Source organism: Ceratotherium simum, chromosome 28 (genome assembly GCF_057802395.1).
Source record: "Ceratotherium simum simum isolate JZ-2026a chromosome 28, ASM5780239v1, whole genome shotgun sequence".
Lineage (NCBI taxonomy): Eukaryota > Metazoa > Chordata > Mammalia > Perissodactyla > Rhinocerotidae > Ceratotherium > Ceratotherium simum.
The window spans coordinates 21,004,302-21,022,374 of NC_141927.1; the positions used below are offsets into that span (position 1 = coordinate 21,004,302).

At 41.1% G+C, this 18,073-nt stretch overlaps 2 protein-coding genes across 6 annotated transcripts in view; one reads left to right on the forward strand and one right to left on the reverse strand.

The window, feature by feature from the left end:
- MTUS1 (microtubule associated scaffold protein 1) overlaps window positions 1-14,606 on the forward strand; it is a 143,798-nt gene extending 129,192 nt beyond the window's left edge. For all 5 annotated transcript variants that reach the window (XM_087418440.1, XM_087418439.1, XM_004428780.3 and 2 more), the window contains 7 exons: window positions 3,659-3,873; window positions 4,949-5,054; window positions 6,120-6,193; window positions 6,339-6,434; window positions 8,918-9,034; window positions 11,607-11,704; window positions 12,285-14,606. In XM_087418440.1, the coding sequence (XP_087274566.1) occupies window positions 3,659-3,873; window positions 4,949-5,054; window positions 6,120-6,193; window positions 6,339-6,434; window positions 8,918-9,034; window positions 11,607-11,704; window positions 12,285-12,498 (920 nt within the window). In that variant the 3' untranslated portion in view covers window positions 12,499-14,606. The remainder of the gene's footprint in view (window positions 1-3,658; window positions 3,874-4,948; window positions 5,055-6,119; window positions 6,194-6,338; window positions 6,435-8,917; window positions 9,035-11,606; window positions 11,705-12,284) is intronic.
- A 1,018-nt stretch (window positions 14,607-15,624) lies between these two features.
- PDGFRL (platelet derived growth factor receptor like) overlaps window positions 15,625-18,073 on the reverse strand; it is a 48,148-nt gene continuing 45,699 nt past the window's right edge. Inside the window, exons 5-6 of the mRNA XM_004428784.3 lie at window positions 17,604-17,743; window positions 15,625-16,111 (exon numbers count right to left, since the gene is read on the reverse strand). Of these exons, the coding sequence (XP_004428841.1) occupies window positions 15,923-16,111; window positions 17,604-17,743 (329 nt within the window). The 3' untranslated portion in view covers window positions 15,625-15,922. The remainder of the gene's footprint in view (window positions 16,112-17,603; window positions 17,744-18,073) is intronic.

The window sequence follows — 18,073 nt, forward strand, 5'->3', positions numbered from 1 at the left end:
CGTAAACCACCGCCTCCCCGATCTCACCCCTTTTTATCCTTCCTCTTCCCTCCCATGTCCTCCCTTCACCTCGTTCACTGTGGCCAACAAAACTGAACACGAGTTTGGCTTTTTTTCTTTAACAGAGAAAACGCCCCGTCCAGTGGCTAATGTGAGAGGATTTCCGTATATCCTATTTGATTTTAAAGGCGGATACACCATAATTATACATTCACACTGATGGTTGTTTGATTATAAGCAGATGTGTTAAAATTCAGCAGGTATAGCATACTGTTAACTTCCAGAAGTTCTTCTAGTTTTTGGTTCACTTAGACGTTCCTATGTCTGATATGAGCATTCAGATGGGCTGGGATCATGTTATTACTTTTTTTCACTTTGCTGATATCCAAAATTCCAAGAGAATTCAGGGAAAAAGGCTGTGTGAAACCAAGATTTCTCTGACTAGAAAGCTATTTGTTGCCTTGATTGACAGCTTGCAAAATGTTTTTCTGTTTGCTACTTTCGTATGGAGTTCTAATATGGAATTCACACAAGGAGGCTGGTGTCCCCATCATTTTATTTTTGTACTTTGGAAAGTTAGTAGAAGCTCATGTGTTTACTCATTTGACTAACATTTGCCTTCTTGAATCATTTTTTTCTCCTTTGATAAATATTTAGAGCAATAAAAAGGAAAAGTGAAGAGGATGTTCTGTAGCAATCAGCATAGTCATTATCTTTTAGTAAATTTTTTTAAAGAAAAAAATAACTTCCAAAATTTAGTCCCAAAGGACTGAATTGTCAGTGGTATTCCATTTGATGGCCTCTAAAATCTGGCTTCCATCTACCTTTTTGGTTCTTATCTCCAACTTTTCTGCCTTGTGAATGTTCTAGTCCCCAAGACACGCTGCAGTCTCCCACCATTGCTCTGTTGGAATATGGTTTTCACCCTCAATATCAGAATTGTATTTATGTCATATGGCTCAATTTTAAAATCTGACCAAATCAAAACCATAATGAGATACCACTTCACACCCATTAGCATGGCTATTATAAAAAAGAGAGAAAAAAGAAAAATTTTGGTGAGGATGTGGAGAAATTGGAACCCTTGTACACTGCTGGTGGGAATGTAAAATGGAGCAGCCACTATGGAAAACAGTATGGCGGGTCCTCAAATAATAATAGAATTACCATATGATCCACCAATTCCACTTCTGAGTATATACCCAAAAGAATTGAAAGCAGGGACTTGAACAGATATTTGTACACCCATGTTCATAACAGCATTATTCACAATAGCCAAAAGGTAGAAGCAACCCAAGTGTCCACTGACAGATAAATGGATAAAATGTGTTGTATACATACAATAGAATATTATCCAGCTTTAAAAAGAAAGGAAATTCTCACATGCTGCAACATGGATGAACGTTGAAGATGTTATGCTGAGTGAAATAAGCCAGTCACAAGAGGACAAATTCTAATGATTCCATTTACATGAGGTACTTAGAGTAGTAAAATTCAGAAAGACAGAAAGTAGAGTGGTGGTTGCCAGTGGATGAGGGGAGAGGGGTGTGGGAGTTATTAAATTGGTATGGAGTTTCAGTTTGGGAAGACAGTTCTGGAGATGGATGGTGGTGATGGTTACACAACAATATGAATGTACTTAATGCCACAGAACTCTACACTTAAAAATGATTATAATGATAAATTTTGTTATGTATATTTTATCAGAGTTAAAAAAAATTTTTTTTTAATCTGCTGACCAAACCTTCCGTACCACCCTAGCTGGATGTAACCTACGTTGAGTGCCATTCATTGGACGCTTAGGTACTGCCCAATATTGTTGCTTCTCACACATATGTGTCTTGTCTTCTCAGTTAGGCCATGATCCTCCCAAGGAGAGGCTCTGTCTTGTTTCTCACCAGTTCCTGGCACAAGAGGCAGCTGGGTGGGGTGGAGGCAGACAGATTCAGAATCCAACCTGCTTACTGCAATCCAGTCCTCTGCCACTTAGCTATGTGCCGGTGCAAGAATTATCTAACCTCTGTTGGTTTCCTTCTTTAATCATTTAGTAATAAGGTTCTCACAGGACTTCTGTGAGGGTTAGATGAGGTGACATGTGTAGGGAGCCCCATTCTGGGGCAGTCATCAAGTAGTTTTGTTTTTAATGTTAGTTCCTTTCTCCTTCAATAAATATTTGTGGGTTTATTTGAATTTTAAGGGTTCTCTCTAGCAGACACGATTCTTATTATTATTTCAATATGGCCCATTTTACCTCTGAAAGAATACTGATAGAGACAAGTGACTGGTATTTCTACTGCCACGTGGCCTTGTGCCAAGAAAACAAGTCTGTCATTGCCAGAAATTCATCCCGGGAACCAGCCCATTTCACGTTACTTAGGTAGAATAATCGTTGATCTAAACAATCCTCTTCTCTGCCCTGAAACAATCTGTTTCCACAACTCCAGAAATATATATTCCTTAGCAAAGGAGAGGCAAGGATTAATTTAACAGACTTACCAGTACCCATTTTATATTAGCCCATGGGCACGCTGGGATATTGAGAACATGCCTCCTCCTAACAGATACATAGCACTCCTTTTGCATGTATTCAACATCAGTGAAGGAAGGCTGGAAAAGTCCAAAGTCAAGCTTCCTGAGAAACGATAGGGATCTTCCAGGATTTATTATAGTGTGTGTGGATATGTAGTTATGTGCGAGTTCTGCAGACTAACAACAAGTCATTCTGTTTTAGGTAGTGGTGGTGAAGAGGTAGGTTGCTCTGATTTTAAATTGTGTCTATCAATTTTCTTTGCCCTTTTAAAATGTTAACCTTTCAATATATTTTCATAGTATATTGTAGCTTCTAAAGTGTATTTTTCCTAAGTTTTATGCTCTGGTGATTTGTGTTCAATATATTCTATTTTGTTTTTATTACTGTATTTTTTGTGTGTGTGTGAGGAAGATCAGCCCTGAGCTAACATCCGACATCAATTTTCCTCTCTTTGCCGAGGTAGATTGGCCCTGGGCTAACATCCATGCCCATCTTCCTCCACTTTATATGGGACACCACCACAGCATGGCTTGACAAGTGGTGCATCGGTGCGCGCCCGGGATCCGAACCTGTGAACCCCCGGGCCACCGAAGCGGAGCGCGCACTTAACCGCTACACCCCCAGGCCGGCCCCCAGTACCGTATTTTTTGAAATAACGAGTTGAAATCAGCTCAAACTAAGTACAAGCTTAAAATCCATTTGTTTCTTCTCTGGGATCTTCCCGGTTCTTTCTGCAGCTAGTTTCTCCCTACTGGCTGGCAGCCCTTAGAGACGCCTCGGCCAATCAGAGCCTCCTCTCTCATGGCCCCTGCACTGATTGGTCACCACGCAAAAGGGGACTCTTCCGCTTGGGAACCTGGCTCTTCTCAAGCACTCCTCTTACTTCTTGCTAGGCAGTTGTTTTTTTTTTTTTTTTTGCTGCCGGAGACCGGAGACCATTTCCTCTTGTTCCTTTTTACTGTTCACTTCTATGCTATTGTGTTTGTAATCTGGTTACGAGAGAAGAGAGTACTCTGAGAGTACTGTGTTTACACTTCCAGAGCATCACAGCTGTATGTGAATGTTATGAATTTAGGACAGTTAGCAGCTTAAATGTCATCTTCTGTTTTCTTTTTCATCTCTTTTCAGTCACTGCTTCAACCACCTGTGAGAAATTAGAAAAAGCCAGGAATGAGTTGCAAATAGCTTATGAAGGATTTGTCCAGAAGTTAAACCAGCAGCACCAGACTGATCTAACAGAGCTAGAGAATCGGCTGAAAGAATTTTACACCAGCGAGTGTGAAAAGCTTCAGAACATTTACATTGAAGAAGCAGAGAAGTACAAAAATCAATTGCAGGAGCAGGTCTGTGCTTTTGGAATTGGAGCGTGTTCTTGGTCGTGGCCATTTATTTGAATTCTAATTGTTGTTTGCTGATGAACTTGCTTTGATGAACTTCTCTTGTTCATCAAAAGAAGGGATGTTGAACATCCCTGGATGACCTTTTTTTTGTTTTTTATTTAAATAAGTGAAAAGGTTTTTTCTTAATTAATTGTTTTTTCTTATGATCAAAGCAATGTACATATGTTGAGCAAAAGAGGAGAAGAAAAAAAGAAAGAAAAGATAAAATTAAAAACAACCCCTTATCCTACTACCTTGAAATAATCCCTTTGTGAGCATTCTGGTGTTGTGTGGCTAAACCATTGGCTTGCATTTCTTCTTCTTTTTTAAAATGGCACTTGTTTAATAACCCATATTTTTCACTTAATAGTATATCATAAGCCTCTGTTTAATTTCCTTGCTGTCCTTTGCTTTTTAAGGAAGATTAGCCCTGAGCTAGCGTCTGTTGCCAATCCTCCTCTTTTTTGCTGAGGAAGATGGCACTGGGCTAACATCCATGCCTATCTTCCTCTATTTTATATGGGGTGCTGCCACAGCATGGCTTGATAAGCGGTGTGTAGGTCCGTGCCTGGGATCTGAATCCGCCAACCCCTGGCCGCCGAAGGGGAGTGCTCGAATGTAACCGCTACGCCACTGGGCTGGCCCCTCCTTGCTCCCTTTTAAAATCAGTTTTTCATTCAGCAAATATTTACAAGAAGTACCTACTATATGCCAGGCATGTGCTAGGGACTGAGGATATAGAGATCAATGTGACAGGCATGGAGCTTATGTGGTCCTGTCCTCGTGGAACATATTCTCATTGCTTATGATGGACTTGGCCATTTCCATCAGTGAACCCTGGAGAACTTGTGTGTTTGGTTCCTGAGGGGGATGGAGTAAATTGGGAGTGGCAAATCCATGGTGGGTTGTTCTTCACACATGTTAGGTAGCCCTGTAACTTGAATGCAAGCTCATGTGTCAAGTCTCCTAATGTTGCTGCCTGTTATTCAACGTAGGACTTTTGATTTTGCTGGTAAACTATTGTTTTGTTTTCTTATAGTTTGACAACTTAAATGCTGCCCATGAAACCTCTAAGTTGGAAATTGAAGCTGGCCACTCAGAGAAAGTGGAATTGCTAAAGAAGTCCTATGAAACCTCCCTTTCAGGCAAGAATGCTTTCTTCTACTTAAATAGAATAAGATCTAATGGCACAGTGTGATATGTTTTAAAACGGAAGTGATTCATGACTTTCCCTTCCAGAGAATACCCTGTGGTATTCAGTTTGGAGCGTTTTTGGTTTCTTTTTGCATTGTTCATTGTCAGCAGATGCCCTTTCCCCTAAGGATGTGAATAATAATTTGCTATAAATGTCAGCCTTTTAGGAAATAGGACGAACTTTTAAAGAACTGAAAGGCCTTTTCGGTACTAGTTGTACTTTACTGCCTTAGGTCCTGGGAAGTTGAAGGTGTTGTTTTACATCCTGGCCCCGGTAAAGGATGCACTCTAGGCACTCTTGCTCACGATCACTCTTGCACACCAACACTGCTGTGAAATGTAGATGGCACTTGTTGAATAGAGAAAGAATCTTTTCTATTATTTCATCCTGATTGGAAAGGTTGAAGGAAAAGAATAAGGCGCCATCTCTTTCAGAATTTAATTGGCCGTGTAGCTGAAGTTGTTACGCTAAACTCATTGCATCCTACAGAAAAGCATGTGGACTTGGGGTAAGAACCAGCTGTGTGACCTTTGGCAAGGGCCTTTCTCATCAGAAGAATAGAGTTGTTGTGTGAAGTCAGAGATGATTACATGTAAAAGTGACTGGCCCAGGGTAGACATTTAGTAAACTTCCTTCCTGCTAGAAATGGGTTTAACTTTAGACTTCTGTTTGGTTCATGAAAGGCAAATGAGAAAGAGCACAGGAGCTCCAGACCCAGGGTCTGAAGGCAGTCTTGGAGGCCTGCGTCTGAGAAGTACATTGTGTGTTCCCTGAGGTCTCCGGGCCTCTCTGGGCCTCTGTGCTCTCAGTCATAAAATGGGACCATCTGCCCTTCTCACCTCAGAGGGCTAATGTGAGAACAGAGAGCTTAATTTATATAAAAGCATCATGCAAATATGAAGTAACGTGGTCATATTGCTTCATAATGAACTCTTATATCTGTGTGCTTTACCAACTCTAGAATACAATGATCTCATAGGATGTTATTGCCTCACAAAATATCACTTCTTTCCAGAAATCAAGAAAAGCCATGAAATGGAAAAGAAATCACTTGAGGATTTGCTTTATGAGAAGCAGGAATCACTAGAGGTGGGTCAATCTCAATACCGCCCCCCACCCCCAAAATCATCATCCTTGAGGTGTGTGTGGTTTGGGTATGTTTCTGTGTACATTTGCTACATTTCTGGTGTCTGCTTGGTAACATGTGTTCCACATTTCATTGTTTGTGTTTTAGAAACAAATCAATGATCTGAAGAATGAAAATGATGCTTTAAATGAAAAGTTGAAATCAGAAGAACAAAAAAGAACTTCAAGAGAGAAAGCAAATTTGGTAAGTTGCGTTGCTTCTCCATCACTACTGAATTTTAATTCTGCTCAGCTGCCTGTTAGAGTCAACTAAGAGTTCAGCAGCTAGAGAAATAATACGAGTTTGGAATCCTTTTCATATCTTGCAGTGTGATTTTTAAACTACATAAAATGGCTTCTTTGTTTACTGGTGTCTTTTTTTTTTAAATCCTAAAACTGACATACAGATGAAGCCCCAATATATCATGAGTGGTCTAAGCTAATACCTACAGGAAGAGAAAAAACTGTCAATTAGGGTCAGGGTTTTATGTGAAGATTTCACTTTTTTTTTTTTTTAACTGCTATATTGAGATAAAATTTATATACCACGATATGCACCCTTTTAAAATGTTTGGTTCAGTGGTTCACAAGTTGTGCATTCTGTCACCAGTATCTAATTCCAGAACATTTTTATCAGCCCAAAAAGAAACCCTGTACCCATTAGCAGTCACTCGCTGTTTTCCCCCCAAACTCCTCAGCGCTAGGGAACCACCAGTCTACTTTGTGTCTCTATGGATTTGCCTATTCTGGATACTTCTTAGAAATGGAACCGTGCTGTATGTGGCCTTTTGTGTCTGGCTTCTTTCACTTAGCTTATGTTCAGGGTCATGCATATTGTAGCGTGAACAGGTGCTTCATTCCTTTTTAAGGCTGAACAATATTTCATTGTATGGACAATCCTCACTTTTGAAAAGTACAAATTTCTCTTGTAAGCTCAACTTTCTCTTGCAACTTGTATTGTTATTCCTTTGCCCTTTTTTTTTTTTTTTTGAGAAAAAAAATTTTTTTTTTCTGCTTCTGTCTATGGTACCACCATTTTCATTCCATATATTTGTGCCCTGGGACTGCAGAAGCAAAGCCTTTTTTGCCACTTAAAATCTGTTGCCAGCTTGCAAACCACATGTGTGGATCTCTCGGTGAACTCTTTTGCTGATAATCTCATTGGGAGACCCTCTAGACATTTGAATATAATTAGATGAGATCATCTTTAAGGAAACTTCAAAGCTGTTTATTCTGGAAAACTCTTAGAAAAAGTCAGTGATTTCAAAAACTAAACTTACATGCAGGGTGTAAAACTTACCAGTGGTTCGGGGAACAGGTTCTAAAGAGCTTCCTGGGACTGTAGCAGCTTTGGAAAAACTAAGAAGGAAACAGGTTGAGAAAAGCAGGAATATCTAAATGCCTTACCCCTGTCTGAATGTGCCAAGATTGTGGGAAAAAAGCATACAAGAATGAGGGAAAAGGGGACAGGCTGGCAGAGAAGTAGGAGAAGGTGCAGTGGGAACAAGGCTGTCCATGCTCTAATTTTAAAAACCAACAGAGTAAATTATGCTGTTTCTTTTTAACAAAAGTGAGATAGGATTTGCTATCTTTAGGGTAAAAAAAAAAAAAAAGAATCATATGTAAAAAGGTGACAGAAAGTGCAACTTAGGAAATTTTTGGAAGAGCCCTGGAGTTGAAGATGTGGGAGTCAGTCCCTGCCCCGGCGCCTTCCGGCTCTGGTGCATTCCCTGAGCAGGTCTCTTGAGCTGTGGCACACATCTCCTTCTGTGAGATGAAGGGTTTGATTAAGTAACCCCCATGGGCCCATTCCCTGATTGTCCCCAAGGATTCGTCCAGAGCATTAACTACTGCCCAGGAGGATCGTTTTGATGATCTGTACCACTGATTCTTGTATGAGAAATTCCCTCATTAAACATCTGATCAGTAGATCTTATGCTGTTAATTTGTATTATGTATTTTGGGTGGTTCTGTTGAATTTCCATAAATAAGGCAAAGAGTTGGGGAATCCACCCTGGTGCTGTGCTTTAAGAGGATGTCTCCCCTTCTGTAGTGTTTATTTTGGATGCAATTTTAGTAGTGTATGTGCTGTATGCCATGTAGGTGTCTGGGTGTCACAAAATAAAATGATGGGGTGTTATGGCTTCCCTGGAAGTATGGCCAGGCCAACATAGTCCCATCGTAATATAAATCCAAAAGACTCAGGACACTATTGTCATTTCTGTTGTTTTCCAGACAGCCCTATAAATACACTCCTTTTCGTTCCTGATAAGTTACTGACGTTGGTTAGAGAGAACTGTTGTTCCCTTTTCTCCCTCCAGACACCAGTAAAGGACTTATAATTGCCTAATCTCTAGCCAGATTTCTCTTTTTTATTGTAAGCAATGGTTTTTCTCTTACTTCCAATAAAATATTTGGTGCTATCAATATTTTTTCCATTTTAAATTACTGACATGAGTGAAATGTTTGTTTTCAAATGTGAAATGTTTTATTTCATCCTTACAACCAAGGACTTTGTGGTTAACGTTCTCTTAACCCTTTTCACTTCTGTCTTTGAAACTGCTATAAGAAGGTGGAAGTCTTTGCTACTTGTTTGTCTAATATCTAAATCTAATCAAAGATTCTTTATATTAGAATTTGGACTCTGTGATTGTGTTAAATGATCAGTCAACACTGTGTCTTTTCCAGAAAAGCCCTCAGATCATGTATCTAGAGCAAGAATTGGAAAGCCTGAAAGCTGTGTTAGAGATCAAGAATGAGAAACTTCATCAACAGGACGTCAAGTTAATGAAAATGGAGAAACTGGTGTGTGTGTTTCAGTGCCTTACCAAATAGAATAACGTCTGTGAAATAGGAACTGGGCTCTGAACTAGAACATTTGTTTTAACTGCTACTTAAAGATATTTGGAAATATACAAAAAGGGAGAGAGGTTACATTTTCTTTTCTATGTTTGCTCAAGGCTTATTCATTGCCGCCATCTGGAACATTCTTTTCAAGGAACGTGTAAAAGAAGCATTCAGTCCTTGGAAAAACCACAACAAACAAATCAGGCTCCCGTTTCAGTGTTCTGTGACTCTTTACCTGCATAAGAAGAATTTTAAAATAAAGTAAAATTAGTACTTTAACATATCACCAACTCTGGGCAGGTATCTTAGGCCCAAAACAGTTGGATATATCAATTAAGCACATTGGAGCAATTCAATCTTGCTATCTAACTTCTTCATCTTGCTTCTTGTTAATTAGAATCTGATAAAAGAATTATGCTTTAATAAATTAAATACAGTTGGACAAATAGCAAGCATTATGAAAAATATGAATAAAGTTCAGTTTGCAGCCTCTAGGACAGAGAACTGAGGTTATGGTGTGAGTCTGTCCAGAACTATGTGTTTGAGCAGTGTGTTCAGTGTGAGTCTTGGCCCAGCCCTGGAACACAGTTGCTAGGAGCCAGGAGTCGAACCAAGTGGGCAGGGTCTGGCAGGGCAGCTTAGATGACCCCAGCCACTGGTGTGTGTACTTTGCTCTTGAGTGTGCCAGCCGCCTCACATTGCTTGCACCCTCTCCCCCCAATTATGAGTGACTCATTGTTGAGTAAGTGCCTCATTCAAACCCAAACCAGCCCTGGACCCTGGGGAGCATGGAGGTCACTCTTTGTTTGCTTTTTTGTTTGTTTGTTTGGGTTTTGGTGTTTGGTTCGGTTTTCTTCTAGAAACTCTTACCTCTCTACTGAGGGAGGGGAGGGCCAAACCCCAAGTGGATATGTGGGCTCTGAATTACCAGGAAATTTTATTTTTTTTACAGGAAGGAAAGGAGCTCGTGGTTGGTTAATAGCCCCAATCTAGTATATACACCAGTTACATCAGGTCTGATAACTCTGCTAAGTGGCAGTCAGTGAGGACTCAGATAATCCTGTTAATAATTTGTCACCCTATATGCTATTCAAGCATCAAAACTTTTCGAACAATCGTGTGCAATAAGAACAGGCTCTGCTGTAAAATGACTCACACATTTTAATTTTTGTTGATCCACAAGTATTTGTCTCTTGTCCTGCCCAAGAGGCATTGTGATATTAGCATTGCACTGTGTATATGCAGAAAGATGCGTTGATATGGTGACAGGTAAGTGCACTGTTACCTTATTTATTTGTAAGCTCCAGGCCTTTGTAGAAAATAAGACACTTAGAAAGGAAGGAGGGAAACCTTTGGTCTGAAAACCAGCTCTGCTGATAATTAGCTGACATCACCAGGGCTAGTTTCCTCTCCTGTAAAATGAGGAATTGGATGAGCTACTATTTTAAGGCCAATCACTGCCCAGTCTCTAATTCCAGATCTTCCCACCTCATGTTTTATCTTGAATTCATTGATAATTGCTGGAAGTTCCAAGGTCCCCTTTTTCTTACATTCTAGTCTCATGTTTTAGGAAAGTTATTTCATCTGATTGGCTTGTCCCGAGCATTTTCTGGATAATATGACGTATTAAGAACAATAGGACTCCAAACTAAGAGCCATAGTCAGAGTAGGTTACTCCCAGGCTACAATGACAGTGACTTAGAGTTAATTCTGACAGAGCTATGATGCTGCCTCCTAGGCAAGCAATAAAATCTCACCTTTAGAAAACGACCTGTGATGTAATCAGCTCTTCATCATGTTAAGTGATTAAATGTCTTCTGGGATTTTTATCCTGTCATCTCACAACTGATCAATTTGTTTTCCTTGAAAGTTTAGCCTGGGCAGGCCAGCAGGAGAATAAATGTATCTTCAGGTGAACTGAGGAGGGAGCTTTCTGTAGAGTCACTTCTCCTATTGGACGCTCTACAGAGCTTTGTGAATTGCTGCTTTATGTGGCCACTCAGAGGTCAATGCTAAAGAGTAACTGGAAACCGTATTTAAGGCCACATTAAACATTGCCAAGAACTGTGAACTGTTGGCCTATGAGTTTTCCAAATGTGGGAATTTTTTTTTTCTTTTGCATAATTTTCCATAAGAAGCTGTAGTGCCCCTAATAAAGGCAGGCTGTCTAGCTGCTGTTTTTGTTTTACCACCTTGAAAGTGAAAGAGACACGGCCCCCAGGGCTGCCCAGGGCAGGGCACCAATTCTCAGAGGGAATTCTAAAACAGTGTGACCTGGAACAAATCAGTTACCTCCTGAGTGTGTCAGTTTTCAAGCGGCCTGGCATACATTTTTAAAAAATAATATCCAGATGCTCTACTTTGCTGCTTTAGATTCTTTTTGCAGTGCGTCAGTGTACAGATAGTTCAACATATTATTAAACTTAATTAAATCTCTCCAAAGTGTGCTTGTGCCAGGAATGCACCATAGGAAATGAGGGGCTTTATTTATTTTTAAGATATAAACGTTGGCATTCTTGTTTACGCCAAGGTGCACAACAACACAGCCCTGGTCGACAAATTGAAGCGATTCCAACAGGAGAACGAGGAATTAAAGGCTCGGATGGACAAGCACATGGCAATTTCAAGGTAAAAATAAAACGGTCCTGTTTTTCCTGGGGTCCTCCCTTCCTCGAACTTTGAGTGTTACTTTCTTCCCACGCTCCATCCAAGTACCTCCTGGAAACGCAACTGAAGCGGGTGGTTAAAGAGGTACTATTTCTATCTGGAAAATATGATGGTAGCACTTCATGATTTTACCACACTGGCCTGGACCAAATGCTGAGACCTCAGTGGGCCAGCCTTCCCCCGGGGCCCCCTGGCTTGTTGACACCAAGAATGCTTTTGCAGAAGGAGCATCACAAGACCAGACAGGAAGCAGCCCCAAACACCAGACAGTCATAAGACATGCAGAATATTTGTGGGAGCAGCACTCAGCCTACTATGAAATTGCCCCCAAAAGTGCAACTTTTGCTTTGGCTCAAGCTCACTTTTCCAGGGCTTCTCAGCCAGCCAACAACCCGTGCCCAGGAGCTCAGTGCAGACCTCCCTTTTATTGCAAAGGGATCATGTTTTGGGTTCTCAAATATAAAATGGTAAGAGAATTTTTTTCAAGTTATTTATTTTTAACTCAGATCCACATGGTTTCTGGCTCTCTTTTGTCTTGAAGGCAACTTTCCACCGAGCAGGCCGTCCTGCAGGAGTCGCTGGAGAAGGAGTCGAAAGTCAACAAGCGACTCTCCATGGAGAACGAGGAGCTGCTGTGGAAGCTGCACAACGGAGACCTGTGTAGCCCCAAGAGGTCCCCCACGTCCTCCGCTATCCCCTTCCAGTCGCCAAGGAACTCGGGCTCCTTCTCCAGCCCCAGCGTCTCACCCAGATGACGCTGTCGGAAAGCCGGGAGACTGTCGGAAGGCATTTCTACAGGTCTGCAGGGCTGACCCAACCGTGACCGTGGGAGCAAGAGCTGCATTAGCTGCCGTGTAACTACCGCCCCAGAACTAGAAAGTTCCCACCCCCAGAATTGGCTCCTTATGAGACTGGAACTCTGGAGGAACACTTGACTCTGTCCAAGAGACTCCTCCCCAGAAGATCTCGGAATTGGTCTACACGGACGCCGTCGCACAAAGCACTTAGAGAACAAGAACCTTGTTCATTGCCTTTTCACCTAAGCATAAGGGGAAAAACTCTCAGGGGCCTATTAAGATAAAGATTTATAACCTTTGTAATGTTCTTCACCACAGACACCTTGTGACTTTTATTTTGGTCTGACTGGGGATGTGTGAATGAGATGGATGTAACAGAGTGTCATGTGTCTGATGCTGCCTCCTGTGCTGTGTATTCAAAGTCAAAAGCTGAATATATCTGGATATGTACTAATCAAATCATAGTCAGTGTATGCATTTCTGCAAAAGCCATACAAGAGCAAGCAATAGTTGCTTGAATTCTGGTTCTCTAACACCACCTCCGCTCAGCCCTTTGACATGGGGGGAGAGGGAATGGCACGAAAAGCTTTGACGTGTCCGTGTCTGTACATCCTCAACATCCTTTTGGAGTATCTTGTTAGCAGTCTTTCAGTGTTCAGCTATGTCAGTTGAAACTAGCTAGATTTTTTTCTGTAGATTTTTAACTTACCCATGCGAACCTAACATTACACTACGATCCATTTCCTCAGGCTAGGAGCAAATATAGAACTGTAATTTTTCTAGAAATCTGTATATAAAGGGCAGTACCAATGGATTACTTCTGCCTTATGTTTATGTTGATCTAAGCTATCCTCACGGATTTAAACTATCTTCTTTCCCGTTATCTCGTCTCCTCCCTTTCCTTCCTCCCCCATCCGGAGCCACAAAAGCAAACCTTCTACCTCCTTTCTTCTTTTCTCTGGGACAAGGAAAAAGGAATATTCTTTTCCAGAGCCAGGTCATCTTCAAGGTACTGAAACCACTTTCCAAGTAAACCAAGGCCTGGATCTGATAGTACAAATTTTGGGAAATCCTAGAGGGAGTAAAGAATGAGAGCGAGTCATTGGCTAGCAGAACTAAGCAAGATAGCATTCACTGCATACTGATGAATAGGAGCACCTTGATTAAATCAACAATGCAGTATTGAATAAAACAAAACAGTCTGGTCAGATAATGCTAAGTTTCCACGTACCCTTTGAGGAATCCTTCTGTCATTGGGAAGGTGGCAAAATGGCCAGCCAACAAGTGGAAAATGTGGCTTGTACAACTCAGAGGATCCTCTGAGTTGCATTTCGATTTCTTTTCAAAACTTATTACCTCCCCTAGTTCTGATACTTTGTGGGGAGGTGGAAGGAAGAACTGTGGCTTTTTGTCCCTCTGCTTGGGTATGTCAGCATCGTGATGTCAATATTTACTAATCTGTGTTGCTGATGTTCAATGGCTGTACAAAGAACCCTGATGGTAAGAACAGATTCAGGCTACTAGAGGTGTATGTTTGAGTCATCATTTACATGTACGTTACATAGCAAACTGATAGTCATGATGCATGTTTTTTTTAAATTAGTGATTGTGTCTGAAGTCTTTTACCTCCAATAGATTATTATGTATGTAACCTTCTCTGCTTCTCATAAATGGGAATATAGGTTCACTACCACTTCCTGGAATATCTCTCTGCTCACCCTTCTAAGTTCTCAACGTCATTAGCCAAAGTTAGGTTTGCCATCCAACCCTCCGCATGGTAAATCTTGTGCTGTTCCCTGCTGTCCTCCATACCATTTAGGTGTCTGGGGAAATCAGTCTTACACAATTAATAGAAAATGTCTTCAGAGAATGGAGGCAACAGGAGAGAAAATAGGAAACAAAACAGAGAACTTCAAGATTTTTTTCAAACCAAATGTTTTACGTAGGATGTAAAATGTTGGCACGTCATAAAAATATGGATGTGTAAACAACTATAGTTGTGCTCAGTTTGTAGTGATGGAAAGTGTATTTTACTTTGATCAAATAAATAATGCTGGAATATTCGATATGTGAATTGCAACCATTGACATATTTCACTCTTCAAAATGTAACCCAATTTATAGCCTCTCTCACAGCACAGGAGTTGACGTCGTGTCTCCTCTTAAGCTATTTCCCAGGAATTTCCAATACAACCACAAAATTGGTCATGGGCTGACATTTGGCTCACAGCTAGACTTAGAGCTAAGCTTTTCTAAATTCAAAGCCATGCGTATTTGAGAAATAAATTTTGACTGGTTTTAACAATTTCTGCTCTATAAGGTAAGAAAATTGGAACAGCTATGGTCTGAATATTTTGAAGATGGCAAAAAAGTCTAAACAGAGTTGAATCTTTGATCTGTATATCTCTTTTGTATTGAAAGTTAAACTTTTAAACACACATGCTCTAGTTCTTTGTGGAATGGACTCATCTAGAATTGGTACCTTTTTTTTTTTTTTTGGTGAGGAAGATTAGCCCTGAGCTAACATCCGATGCCAATCCTCCTCTTTTTTGCTGAGGAAGACTGGCCCTGGGCTAACATCTGTGCCATCTTCCTCTACTTTATATGGGACACCGCCACAGCATGGCTTGACAAGTGGCATGTCGGTGTAAGCCCGGGATCCGAACCTGCAAACCCCGGGTCGCTGCAGTGGAGCGTGCGCACTTAACCACTGAGCCACCAGGCCGGCCCCTAGAGTTAGTACTTTTGAGTGCAGCAATTTAAAAAAGCAAGTATACGTGATTTTTTTTTCAATATCTTCATAACCCACATTAGCTTTAAAGTGGCTGCTGAGGAAAAAGTGGCTTGTCTAGCATTAAAATCTTAAGTTGTTGCCGTGAATAAGTAGTTGAACTGTATATCACTACATTTTATATTCTCATTTTTGTGGTGGTTAAATCAAGTAGAATACTGATTTATATCAAGTAGAATATTAGGTATTTACCCAAACATTGCTGCCAACAAGTCCTTCTGGATGTACTTCAAACCAACTTATAAAAAACAAGAGCACTTAGCCTGCTTATTTTTTTTACAAAAACTTGCTCATTTAATAGAAAATGATTATATAAAGTTGTTTACATATATGCTTTCTTAGTAGAAAAAGTAGAAACGCATATACGTGGGTAAGCAATTGAAATACATGCTTTCTGTTAGAAGAGTTAACATGTCTGTTATTAGACCGGATGACTTCCTTTTAGTTGGGTTGTCTGGGTCTAACTTATAAAGCAGGGGTTGGGGTTTGGCGCTGACATCAGCCTCTGGCAAAGCACTAGTTGAAAGAACCCCAAAGCTGGTTGTGTACACAAATGGGCTTTCTATCAGTTCATTAGACTGCATTTTCCACGTCAGGAAAACTCAACAGTGGTAGCGACTGTAGTCTGTCCTTGGAGATTCTGAGCCGTGCAAATGTAATATCCTGCATCAGTGGTCTCAAAATCTTCAACTGTCATGATGCTCTGGGAGATTCTTGTGGTGTGTGCCAGTCCTCTGTGGATCAGCCTCCATGTGTCTTGGATCCTCACAGGCCTTTCATCCTGTTGAACAACACCCACAAGGACTGAAGCACCAACGACAAGCGGCTGTAAACAGCTCCCATTCACCCAACACTATTGTGCGTTTCTTTCAACGTGCAAAACACATGCTTAGAAAAGACTAGTTGGTACGCGTAGCTCATAGAGCTTTTACACTGGATAATCATTTTAGGCTGCATTTTTTCCAAGCAGAGTCTTGAATTTCATTATTCTGTTTGGCTCTCTCTTTCTGCCTTTTTCTTCAGTGTGTTCTTAATATAAGATTTATTCCTTTGGAACTGCAAGAATGTAGAACTGGCATAAAAACATGGATCAAGTTTTCCACTGCTCTTCACAATGCCCACTTGCACCCCCTCGCTTAGTAGTTCTTAGTCACAGAATTTAAAGTCAAAGAGAAGTCCAAAGCTCTCGCCGTGTAAATGAATAAAAGCTCCCGATTGTTCAGATTTGGAAGAAGTATGATTAGTCAAATGTGCCAGAGGACTCCAGGGGGAGAAAGCTGTACAAGGATGGATAATGTGATGCCCTAGATGACATAACTCCCTATTTCTAGAAAGTGAGATGGTCACTTTTGAGATCCTTCATCCAACTTTGGTGATAACATAATGTTTTCTGGATTAGTTTAACATAATTGTAATATTTATAGTACTAAATATGCTTTCTGCTCATAAAATAATCATTAGCAACATAAAAGAAGAAAACCTCTATTGAAAATCATTAGTGTCTTCTAAGTGTGACAATTCTTTTTAAAAACGAGTACCTAGTTCCAGGATACTAGAAAATACTATTCTCCAGGGAGAGTTATTTTCCACCAATCATAGCCCTTAAGTGAGAAGTTTACTGGCTACTAAGTATGTCTCAGGAGGCCAAATCTCTTCTGGCAACAAAGGGATTGTTCCGTGTTGGTAGAGAAGCTGTTTATTTTAGTGAGTGGAACATGCAGAGGCTAACGAGGCTGTAGATGCTCTTTTGAGAAGTCTATTTTAAAATGCTCTGTGGCCTCACAGCACCTTTGGACAGGCCTAGGCTTATATGCCCACTTGGTGGATGTCTGCCCAGAGCTGCTCGCCACGGGGCACAGCTTGTACAGAAGAGAACACGCTGAAGGATACCAGAAGGAGGTTAGATTGGCCTCTCATCAACCCGGAATGAAGACTGAAGATTGAGGTTGGCATGGAGAAAGAGGGAACCCTCTTCTTTCTCTTGCATGCCCCTTTCCCTTCTTAAGTTTATGAGGAAAGACCGCATAGGAAGGGGGTACATTGAATGAATTGCCTAATGGAACCCTGTCACCCTTTTTCCTATCCTTTTAAAAAAAAAAAAAGCCATTTGTAAATATACTGAAAGGTCTTAGAGGAAAACAAGCAAGCCCTGGCCCTTACCATAGTCCCATGCATTTCCTGCCCTTCTTAAGTTATGGCTTATCTCACTGGGAGGTGGGGTGGGGGAAAAACTGAGTTAACACGGCTGGTTGAGACTGGGGTACAGCACTTACCTTCTGTCCTGGGTAGATCCACCTGAATTCCACCTCAACATCAGGCTCCCCTAGGACAGTGCAGAGGACACTGATGTCATCCCCACCTTTTACTTTGTTTGAGGACGCCAAGATGGTTGTTGAGGGAGGGCCGCTGGGAACTGGAAGTAAGCAGGAGACAGGGCAAGTGAGATGAAATCCATGAGTACAACGTTAGAGACAAACCTACAGACATTCTTTTCTTTGGACAGATATGTAACATTTCTGTCTTTCTTCCAGCCTCCCAAGAGCACCAGGCCTGGGCCGGCCCTGTGGCTTGGTGGTTAAGTGTGCGCGCTGCGATGCTGGTGGCCCGGGTTCGGATCCCGGGTGCGCATCGAGGCACCACTTCTCCGTTCATCCTGAGACCGAGTCCCGCATACAGCAACTAGAAGGATGTGCAGCTACGACATACAACTATCCACTGGGGCTTTGGGGGGAAAAATAAAATA